General features: G+C 38.5%; 2 protein-coding genes across 3 annotated transcripts; one reads left to right on the forward strand and one right to left on the reverse strand.

The window, feature by feature from the left end:
- Nucleotides 1-419: 419 nt before the first annotated feature.
- On the reverse strand, nt 420-1,367 carry gngt1 (guanine nucleotide binding protein (G protein), gamma transducing activity polypeptide 1). 2 transcript variants are annotated; one of them, XM_008421733.1, is made up of 3 exons: nt 1,259-1,367; nt 1,037-1,135; nt 420-898 (listed from the first exon to the last, which is right to left on the reverse strand). In XM_008421733.1, exons 2-3 carry the CDS (start codon nt 1,130-1,132, stop codon nt 773-775), a joined length of 222 nt encoding a protein of 73 aa, XP_008419955.1. In that variant the 5' UTR covers nt 1,133-1,135; nt 1,259-1,367; the 3' UTR covers nt 420-772. The 2 variants fall into 2 exon arrangements, with proteins under 2 accessions (XP_008419955.1, XP_008419956.1); XM_008421734.1 differs by having other exon boundaries at nt 1,236-1,322.
- A 2,494-nt stretch (nt 1,368-3,861) lies between these two features.
- tfpi2 (tissue factor pathway inhibitor 2) lies at nt 3,862-6,217 on the forward strand. Its single transcript, XM_008421735.1, has 5 exons — nt 3,862-3,980; nt 4,133-4,303; nt 4,716-4,895; nt 5,008-5,181; nt 5,549-6,217. The coding sequence occupies exons 1-5, from the start codon at nt 3,905-3,907 to the stop codon at nt 5,629-5,631; spliced, it is 684 nt and encodes a 227-aa protein (XP_008419957.1). The 5' UTR covers nt 3,862-3,904; the 3' UTR covers nt 5,632-6,217.
- The last annotated feature ends 4,396 nt before the right edge of the window (nt 6,218-10,613 follow it).

A 10,613-nucleotide genomic window follows, 5' to 3' on the forward strand; every position in this document is an offset into this window, starting at 1 on the left:
TATCTATCTATCTATCTATCTATCTATCTTTAGATCTATATTGAGATAGATATAGATATATCTGTATATAGAGAGCTCTATCTATCTGGAGGAGATGTATCTCTCTATATACAGATATATCTATATCTATACAGAGATATAGATATACAGAATACTGCAATTTGTGTGTCCTTAGACTTGAACTTCAAAATTTCTGTACAAACTAACTTTTGTAAAGAAAAAAAAATACAAAAGTTAGTTATGTTTTTACTGTCCAGGAATAATATCATCATCAGCTAAACAATGAAATTTTCATTTCTTTGATAATGCTACAAATGTATATAATGTCCATAATGCTGATAGCATTATGACGAATGTGTTACACATCTCCTACTGTAGGTTAACTTGAAATACCCCAAAGGTAATCATCACAGAGACAGTTTGAGTTATCAACATGCACGTTTAATGACAGTTGCTTCAGTGCATGAAACAACACACAGGCCCGTTTACTCAGACTATATACATCACATGAGAGGGAAGCATTGTTGTTGGAACTCGTTCAGAGCAAAATCTCTTATTTATTGCATCTGTTCAAAAGGTGGAAATTATAAGGCTACAAATCTGTCCCCCCCCAAAAAATGATAAATTAATTTACAGGGTAGCTCGTGCAGTTGTATAACTCCTGTCTTTATCGTGTCCTTCTAGTCTTCTCAGTCTGCAAATCCACTTTACAAGGGGCGGGAGAATGTCCTTGGGTACTAATCTGAGATAGGAAAAGCTCCTCAGGTCCATTTCAACAGATGACACAGCCACCTTTCTCCTTGAAGGGGTTCTTCTCCTCTGAAATGCCTTTGACGAGGGTGTCCTCCTCCACTCCAGCCTGAATGTACTCCTTGATTTCCTCGCAGCATTTGGATGTCTAAAAAGATCAGACAGATATGTGGAAACGCGAGTTTATATTTTTTCTAATAAATGAATTGCAAGCTTGTGTGTTTACATTAAATTCATCATCATGCAGAAATTATAAGTAGAAATGATAAGGGTAATAAAAACTTACCAACCACCTCTCAAGCTTTACTTCAATTTTGAGTTGGTTCACTTCCATCACAGCCTTGTCCTTGTCCGTCAGGTCCTCCACATTTATGACTGGCATTCTCTGTAAAAGAAACGAAAAAGTTCAGCCAACCTGATGGTCACTCAACATGACAAACACGAGATCTTGGCTTGAGGACATTTCAGCTACAGCATAAGTCCACCTGTAGGAGAAGAGGGTACTCACGAATGCTCACAGGAAGCGGTCCTTCACCACCAAAATCCTACTGAAGAATCCCTCTGCTCTCCCTCAATCTGGGTTATAAAGTAATCCGCACCAACATTTCTAATCTGCTAATCGGATTAAAACAAGGGCCCACTGAATGATCACACCAGTTATTCTGGAACAGCATCAAAGAAGGAGAGGATTCCTCACAGGTGTCTGTTTGATCAGTATTGATGTAGATGCACTTAAATCTGTAAACTGTTTATTACAGACCGAATCAAAATTTGAGCTTGTTTGACCAAAGGTTCCTCACAGTCAGATATATGGGGTAGTGGGTGGTGTTTATGTATTAGGTCATTTTGATAAGACGGCTAATCTGTATTTAGCCCTTACCTGTCAAGGTGGAGACGTGTCATTGGTCTGAATATGACGGCATGGCACTTTTTCATGTCACATCTAGCAGCAGCTAGAGTATATTAAATTAATGGTATCAATAAGGCCAGAAATAATAAGTTATTCACTTATCCATTCTCTTTCACTTGTTCAATACGGGGTCATAGGTGTTACAGCTCATTATTCTCCAGCTCATTCTGGGGTTCGCAAGGTGTTTCCAGGTTCAGGAGGGATTTTCTGAGTCTGTCCTCAAGGTGTTCTCCCAATGGAACATGCCAACAAAAAACTCAGAGGGGAAGGGCCAAGAAGGCAGACTGATTAGATGCCTAAACCACCACATCTGACTTGGTTTGAGTGGAGGACCAGCTCTTCAGGTGGAAAAGCTACTCATTTTATCTCTAAGGTTCAGTTCAACCATGCCGTGGAGAAGGTTTGCTTCAGTCATTTGTATCTGGGATCTGGTATTGATCCATATCTCATGACCACAGTTAAGGGGAAATTATGTCTTCTCGTTTATTCTCTTTTTTCTTTACTATTCCAGACCAGTTATGAGGCCCAAATATCTCCCGCTCCATCCAATCATATCTCTTGAACAAGACAGCAAAGCAATCCACCTTTTCCCAGCCTCAGACTTGGAGGAGCCAAATTATCCCAGCTGCTTCACATTCAGCTATCAGATGTTCCAGTTCATGCTGAGGGTCATGCCCTGAAGATGTCAACAGAAACATATCATCTTCAAAAAGCAACAAAAGCAACCAGAAACATGCTAAATTGGATTCCCAGGATGAGTTTCTATCAGTAAAAGGTATAAGGTATATATATCAGTATATATATATATCAATGAAAGGGGCACAAAACCATTATACTGGTCCAGTTATGTCATGCTACTACTGGCAAAATGCCTCAAGGACATGGTTGAAAGCCTTTTTCAGTTTCATAAGACATATGTGACCTGGAAAACCAGACCCCTATGATCCCAAAGCCAACTCTGCAAGGGTGAAGGTCTGGTCAACAGTTGTATGGCCTTGAAAAAAAGGAGCCATTCTTGTTTTCCTGTTAAATCAACAGCTGGTAGAAATCGCCTTTCCAGCAACCTAAAAATGTACTTTTCCAGGGAAGTGTTGGGACCACAACCCTGTTTTGACACTTTATGGGTGTTGCCTTATAGCCCTACACAGACCCATCATCAGCCATTACTTTCTCATAATGTCCGATTCTTGGTCAATCTCATACATTTAATGCAATCTTCTTCCAGGGAAGTTTTCAGCAACTTCATTGACCTCTGCCATGGTGATGACCTCACCTCCCTTGAGGACACGGTAAACTGAACTTCTGTCAGCAATATCACAGGCTGGTCATTTTGCCCTATTACAGTTTCATACCTTTGTGGTTTTGTTGGTTTTGTTTTGACAACATACTGTATGACTTAAAGTAGTTTCCTATATTCTGCTCATAATTTGTTGTAATGAAATGTAATTAATATCAACAGGAGGTCTCAGAGAGTTGACAGGACTATATAGTTGTCATTCAAGAATGTATGAGAGATTTGAGCATCTAATGGTTTATCTCAGGATATGTGAAAATTATTTCCCTTTTGCTTTGTCAAAACATGAGCACAAAATGACTTGTTAATGGGTTCCAAATGGAATTAGGGGGGAAATTAGGTTTGAGGTGACAGTAGCGTCAAACTGATCAGATTTGACAAGTTTTTAATATTGACTTTGAATGGTAATAAATAGAGTTGTGTATAACTAGAGTTTAATTGGTGAGGCAGGACATAATGTTTCCTTGAAGGAATGTTTGAATGTGGCTGCAGGTGACAAGCAAGTGACTAAAGTTCATGCAAGGGTTTGGGTGACAAAGGGCATCAAGCAGGTGCATACGGGACCTTTACTTCTCAGAGTATAATATATTAATATTTAATATTTATTTTAATATTTGGAATTAATATTTCTTATTATCTTAATAATAGGCTTCTTATTATTATCATCAGTGTCCTTAGACAAAACCTTTTAGAACCTACTCAGAGATAGAATTTCTTTCTCAGTTCGGTTGAATACAGCGTTAGTCACAACTTTAAGCAAATATTGCCACATAAAATGTCTCTTGTGTCACAAATTTATTAACCACGAATTTCGCCTGGTTTGAAATGAGTCACAACATCCGACCCCGCCCTTCAATTCCACCCCCCCCCCCGCTTTGTGGCTATAAAGCCTGAACTGAGTGGGGTGGTCGGCACTGACAGAGGGGAAAAGACTAATAACAGCTCGCACAATGGAGTTTGCCTTATTTGCGTTTTTTACGCTATTTACATCGTTTTCCAGTAGTCTGGCGTTGTCGCGAAATAAAGGTAACATATTTACCCTGAAAGTTGAAGTTTTAAAACGATGTCTGTCACGTGACTTATGTTGAAGCGAAAGTGTCCGTCTATTTTTATTTATTTATTTATTTATTTATTTTTGCATATTGGCGCAATAATAACTTCATGTTGCTTTGTTCTAGACGCATGTCTGCTTCCAGTGGAAAATGGTCCCTGCAGAGAAGAAATCGAGCGCTATTACTACAACACAGTTACCCAGAAGTGCGAGATATTTTATTATGGAGGCTGCCAGGGAAATGCCAACAACTTCAAGAGTTATCAGGAATGCCAGAAGACATGCTTCAGAATTCCAAGTAAGCTCTCTTATCATCGTAAGACCACAACGTAATTTGAAACTGTTAAAATGTATGAAAAACTGTTGCGTATGAACAGCTGCTCTCAAAAATCACAATTTCAATATGTCTTCTGATTTTAATGTGAAAGAACCTCATAAAATTAGTAGCTGTTTTTTTTGTTTGTTTGTTTGTTTTTAATGAAACCCCCATGTGTGTTTCTTGGTTTAATCCAGATACCCCTAAATAAATTACAGTATAACCAAATGCCTTCAAAAGTCACTTTTGGTTGTGATTGCGCTTTCTATAACTTTCCATAAGTAAAACCTGCAGAAATCCTCACATTACTCTTTTAGTAAGGTATCTGATATACCTCTGTAGTTCTGCGATTTAAATTCTAAATAACCCTTTCTTTTCTTACTCTTCCTTACAGAGATTCCTCAAATCTGCAGGTTTCCCAAAGAGGTGGGTCATTGTCGTGGCCTCTTTTCCCGCTATTTCTTTAACATGACCACTATGCAGTGTGAGTCCTTTTACTACGGGGGATGCGGGGGAAACTCCAATCTCTTTGAAGACCTCCCCTCTTGTCTGGAGTACTGCAGTCCCAAAAAAAGTAAGATTTCATAGATTACATACATACGTGTTCCCTTTATTTTTTTGAGCAGTATATATATATATATATACAATTGGCAGCCAACTCAATTCTGTTTGTATGTGTTTCACAGATATTCCTGTGCTCTGTCTGGGCCCTCTGGACAAAGGGAAGTGTTCGGCCTCTATAACTCGGTACTACTACAACACGGCCACCAAGATGTGCAAGGAGTTTGTCTACTCGGGCTGCGGAGGAAGCAGCAACAACTTTGTGTCACGGCAGAGCTGCGTGGACGTGTGTGTTCGAGGTGTGAAAATGTGAATTAGCGTCACGTGTGTTGGAAGTTTCACCAGCCACAATTCAGCTTAAAGCATTTATTAGACCTGTGCTCTGGGTTTGAATTCAGTCAGAGGGAAGAAGATCAAAGTGAGCTCAGATGATTTAACTATCAGTAGGGTTTAAAAATGCTCAGTATCTGAAAACATCCTCTCCTTGACCTCCAAAATCAAATCCTAACGCCAGTTGTTATCACATGACCTAGAGAACACCAGACAAAGCTATCTCTTGAGAGGTCCTGTTTTTCTAGTTTGGAGGTTTAGAAAGTCAGCTATCATCAGACATGTGAGCTACACTAACAAGATCCTGGACATTTTCTTTCTTTTTTTTAATTTCAGGACCAAAAAGACACTCAAGCCACGGGAAACTTCGGCGCTTGAGGCAAAACAGAAACAATCACCTCCCGCTGCACCAGGTCTAAAAGGCCTGATGTCACTCAGGAGTTCACACTTGGACAAGTCCTCAACGTTTGTATTGAGCATGATGACAAGTCGTTTATTTTGTTATAGAACGACTCGTCGAATGCTGTGTATACATTTTTTACATTTCTATGTGATTTTAAACACAGGTTTTCAATCATACTGTGCCAGCCAGAGGCATAAGTGAACTGAGCGGCCGCATAAGACCTTTAAAACTAGCGGTCAGCTCTGTTTTAATTGTCATTGTATATTTGTTGGTGGAAAATATACAACTTTGCCACTGACGTCTGTTTCCTTTCGGAGCCACAAACTAATCACAAGCTATGCAGATGACAATATGCTTCTTTTCCTGACTGTGAAGGAGTAAAAGAATCTCGTCTCCACGATTTACTTACTGCTATTTATTTGGTAAATAATGTCACCTGGAAATCAAATTCTTTGTAGGGTCTCGGACTGGCTCTCATGATGGTCCATCACTGTTCCTAATTATGTATTTTGCTACATTACAAATGAAAACTGTATGTTATGTATGTAAAGACATTTTTATGGCTTTTTTTTTTTAAAATAAAATGTACAGATTATGTTGAAGAATTCTGCTTTCTCTTGGATTTTTACTGATTCTGCTGTTTTAAGCAAAAGATTCTACTTATTTGGTGCCCGAATAATTAACAAACTCTAAGCGTGGGAATTAATGATCATGCTCTGTCACGCAGCGCTGCTAGCACGTCAACAGAAAGAGTGTCTTATTTGAGACGGCCAAAAAAAAAAAGAAAGAAAAGAAAAACGGGCCTGGCTGGTTTCTGCTCTTTCTCTCAGTCGCTTTCACTTTTATCTCCTTCACTAATGCCGCTGTCTCCCTTCCTTATCAGGTAATACTTTGCAATGCACTCGAGCCCGTCTCTGCCTGCTTGTGCATGGCCTTGAATCAGGAAGGAAGCAATCATAAGACAGTAAGCTCTGCTGCTGTGGCACGGTCATTAGAACGCCTTTGAATATTCAGGCGACAGGAAGCGGCAGGTTTTCAAAGTGTGTCTAATGAGCTTTTACAAAAAGAATCCTTAGCAAATATAATGCAATCACAGAATAAAAAAAACAACAACAAAAAAAAAATCTGCCCCAGCGCCCAGTGCGCATACAGCAGCAAATTCAAATGCACAAATATTCTACCAGACACACAAATTTATAATTTTTAAAGCTGTTTTTGATCTGCAGCACTTCACTTTTTTCAGATGGGTCAAAGTGTAATCAAAAACTTTTTAGCAAGGATGTAAATATGGAACTGCACTTTGTTCCATCTCAGAATAAAAAGCAATAAGCACCGTTTGATTTTTCTGATTATAAATATTTATGGCAAAACGCTGGAGAAGCTACTCAGCTGCTCGACTATTAGAGACAAAGAAACGCTATAGTGTGTCTGTCTGAGCTTGGAATAACGAAAGCTAAATCATCAGACTACAATAGTGCGTAAGCGTCTTCTCAAAGATGATGTAATCTTAAAACCATCAATTCTGTTCAGGGAAACTTTTTTGTTGTTGTTTTTCAGTCAGCAAGCATCAATTTGAGATCAAGAAATGTTAAAAATCAGCCTTGAAACTGTTAATTACACTGCGACCATAATGACTCACACTTCATCTATTGATCATACACCAGCTATTGTTTGTTTTACAACGCCTGTCTTTGTAAAGGATTCTAATGATCTCATAAATCATCAGCTTAGACTCAGTGGTTAACTTTTAATCAGAACAAATTGCTATCTTTGCCCGTCAGTGGGTGATAATGTCACAGCCCTGTTAAAACATTTGCAGTAGTTAGGGGAATGGATCTTGTCTGGGTATATCATTATTAGACAAATTCATTAGATTCTGACCTATTCATTGATTATTAATGATTATCTACCCTTGAAAATGTGTGCTTTTTATTTTGTAACTATAGTTGAATCAAGATTACTCTGCCTTTCCCCAAAAAACATATCGAGCTTAGAATTTTGTATCATTTATTTTTCGTTGGTGTAATTTAGTGGCATTATTTTGTGAGTTCTTTGCTGAACTTTTAGTAAGTACAATTTTCCCTACACAGTTTCCTAATATATGGCTCGCGGACCCTTAGAGGATCCTTAGCAGTGGTCATTCTGTTCAGGACTCAGAGTTAACAGGGACAAACTGAGAGAATTTGTATAATTTTGAACATAAACTTTCTTCTCAGGAAAGTTCAGAGTGGTCTGATCCTGGGCCTAACAGTTATATTTATGACCTAATGTTCTTGTAGGCCGTCGCGCAGCACCTTTATGGGCAGACGATAAGGGGCGATGGGGTCAATGCTGGAACTCTCATTTTTATGGTCCACATTTCTGAGACGGACATCAGGATCAGGGAGATATCCAATCAGGCAGGCAAGATCGCTGGGATTGATTTTTGCAGCCATGCGTTGTATTTCAGCACCAGTGGGACACATTTCATTGCAGAGGGCCTTCAGTTTTGTGGCAAACTTGACACCGTCTTCTCTCGGCTCAGGAAGGAGGGAGGCTGCTGATGTGACGTCAGCACCAGTCCAGGGGCGATGAACTAACATTGGTCCCGCTCCGGCGCCTGCCACTTAAATCATAGGGCGAATGGATCTCCACCTGGGAAGTAGAAAAAGAGGGGGAAGTATCCCGTTGTCTTAAAGGGAGAAAAGCTCACCCGCATTGTCAGTGCGGCCTGCTGCTGCCCTACTTAAATCTTTCCCCCCCTGCCAAACTCCTAAAAGTTGCAGTTTGCTCTCTGAAAGAGCGTATTTTCATCCACACAGTCATACATTTGTCATGTTTTTCTTTATCCTCTAATACTTTCTTTTTGATTTTTTCCCCTTTTTTTTGTTTCTCTCCATTTTTCATCAAGCTGTGTTTGCATCTGTTTCAATTGATTTACACTTAAGCTTCCACCTTTAGGAAAGTCATAATTCTGTTTTCAGCATGCAAAACATTCATTCCCTTTTTTTTTTTTCTTTTTCATTAGGTCATAAATATAACTGCTAGGCCCAGTATCAGACCGCTCTGAACTTTCCTGTGAGATTCCGGAATCCCCCCCCTTTTTTTTACAGTCAGACATCTCTCCACTGGCTTCTCTTTCCTTCAATGCGTAGAAATGTTAAAAACCAGCCACTGTCTTCCCTTGGATAGTTACTTTGTTTCTTTAGGCGAGAAAAAAAAAAAGAATAGTTAGTTAGAATATATAGTTACTTTCTTTACTTTCTCTCTTGGAGGTGAAAAAAGATTAAAAACACCCACTATCTACTCCTGAGATAGTTAACTTTAGTTCACCAGCAGATATGAAAAGAAAAAAAAATGCAACAAACCGAATTGAAAGTCCTCACCCGAGAAAGTTATTAAGGTTCTGATGGATCTGGTCAGTCAGCAGTCGCAGGGACGAGGCCTCGGACTCCCCTCGTTCAATTTGGAGGTGGACTGAAGACAAACTGCTATGCACAGATTCAGCTAGTTTTCCCACTACAGTACACGCAGATTGTTCTGAAGAGTTTAGAAGTCGCCTTTGTTAAGTGCTGATGTTACATTTCAATTCAAGCGACTTCAAGACACTTCAGAAAACAGCAGGAGTGAATGTGGGCTGGGGTAAACCTCTAATATGCCCCCTGGTGGTAGAAACTAAAATAACTAAAAGAAAGTGCAACTGTACTTTAATACGTCTGTTTTGGGGTGCAAATATACATAAAGTTACTTTTTTTGATTAATAATTTTTAGTCAATGCATTGATTCGTACATATAGAGATGTAAATAGTCATGTTTTTCATGCATTTATCACAGTATAAGGTTTTCTTGAACAAACGCTCCATCTTAAAAGTTTGTTTTAAAAAGGGTTGAAAAATTATAGCAGTATTGAACATGTCAGCATTTAAATATTTCTAATGGGGCTGCTGACATAAAATTCACACTTCATGTCACTTACAACCAGAGTAATGCCATCATAAAAGAAAATCAAAACAAATGACTTTGTAATTGAAGCTTTGGAATACTATTGAACACCCTTTCAAAAATGTATTAAGTATTTTGTGTAAAAGCCTGTTTTTGATGTCTCGTGTATAGAAGAGCTGATCAGATGCATTGATTTGACCCATTCTTCCATTAAAACTGTCTTTAAGTCTTAGAGGTTCTGGTAGGACCTTGTTATGCATTCTGATATTCTGTTTTTTTCCCCCTCCACACATTTTCAGGCTGGCAGTTTTATTTTTCTCCCCTGGAAGAATTTAATAATTTACTTGGGACAAGTATATACCATATTTTATGTCGTCTGATATTGTTCAGTATCAAAAAACATTAAGGTGATTTAAAAAATATGTAATTCTATGTTATAAAACGGAGTCAGAATGAAGCACAAGTAAAGTAACAAACAGGAACTGCATTGCAGCAATGGATGTAGATAACATTATATTATAGACTGATAAAACTCTGCTTTTGCTAATTGAAGCTCTTGGTCAAGACATGAGTCAAAGTGTTAATGTTTATCTGAAATAGTTCTCACTGGGTGGAGCGTTTCTGTTTTGTTTTGTTAGTTCACTATCAATAGGTTACACATTTAGGGAGGAGGAGTTTCATTAAAATTCCTTTTAAAACCATTGGTATTTACTGATTAGGCTACTATTTAAGGCAATTTGCTGTCCTATATTTTCTTCGAGAGTATCTTGTTAACCATCCTGTTACCTCTGCTACCAGCTTCCCTGTCCCTATAGAAGAAAAACTTTCCTACATCATGATGTTGCAACCACCACGTTTCACTTTAAGATTGTTCAGGACAATGTGCATTCTTTGTCTTCTCGACTACTGCAACACACCACATGGAAAATTGTAATTGTACTGCGGAAACATTGAAGGATCATAAATACTTTTGCAAGTCGCTGTATTGTAATTTTGAAATGTTTAGATTAGCCTCACAGAAATAAACATTTGAGGTTTTTGGGCTCTATTTTTATTAACAATTTAAATATATATATA

Source organism: Poecilia reticulata, linkage group LG11 (assembly GCF_000633615.1).
Source record: "Poecilia reticulata strain Guanapo linkage group LG11, Guppy_female_1.0+MT, whole genome shotgun sequence".
In the NCBI taxonomy this organism is placed as follows: Eukaryota; Metazoa; Chordata; class Actinopteri; order Cyprinodontiformes; family Poeciliidae; genus Poecilia; species Poecilia reticulata.

Bases quoted from the DNA above. Each gene is read 5' to 3' on its own strand.
- tfpi2 (XM_008421735.1), top strand. From the start codon at position 3,905: ATGGAGTTTGCCTTATTTGCGTTTTTTACGCTATTTACATCGTTTTCC. The intron at 3,981-4,132 runs GTAACATATTTA...GCTTTGTTCTAG, and splicing joins GGCGTTGTCGCGAAATAAAG to ACGCATGTCTGCTTCCAGTG. The intron at 4,304-4,715 runs GTAAGCTCTCTT...TCTTCCTTACAG, and splicing joins GACATGCTTCAGAATTCCAA to AGATTCCTCAAATCTGCAGG.
- gngt1 (XM_008421733.1), bottom strand. From the start codon at position 1,132: ATGCCAGTCATAAATGTGGAGGACCTGACGGACAAGGACAAGGCTGTG. The intron at 899-1,036 runs GTAAGTTTTTAT...TGATCTTTTTAG, and splicing joins TAAAGCTTGAGAGGTGGTTG to ACATCCAAATGCTGCGAGGA.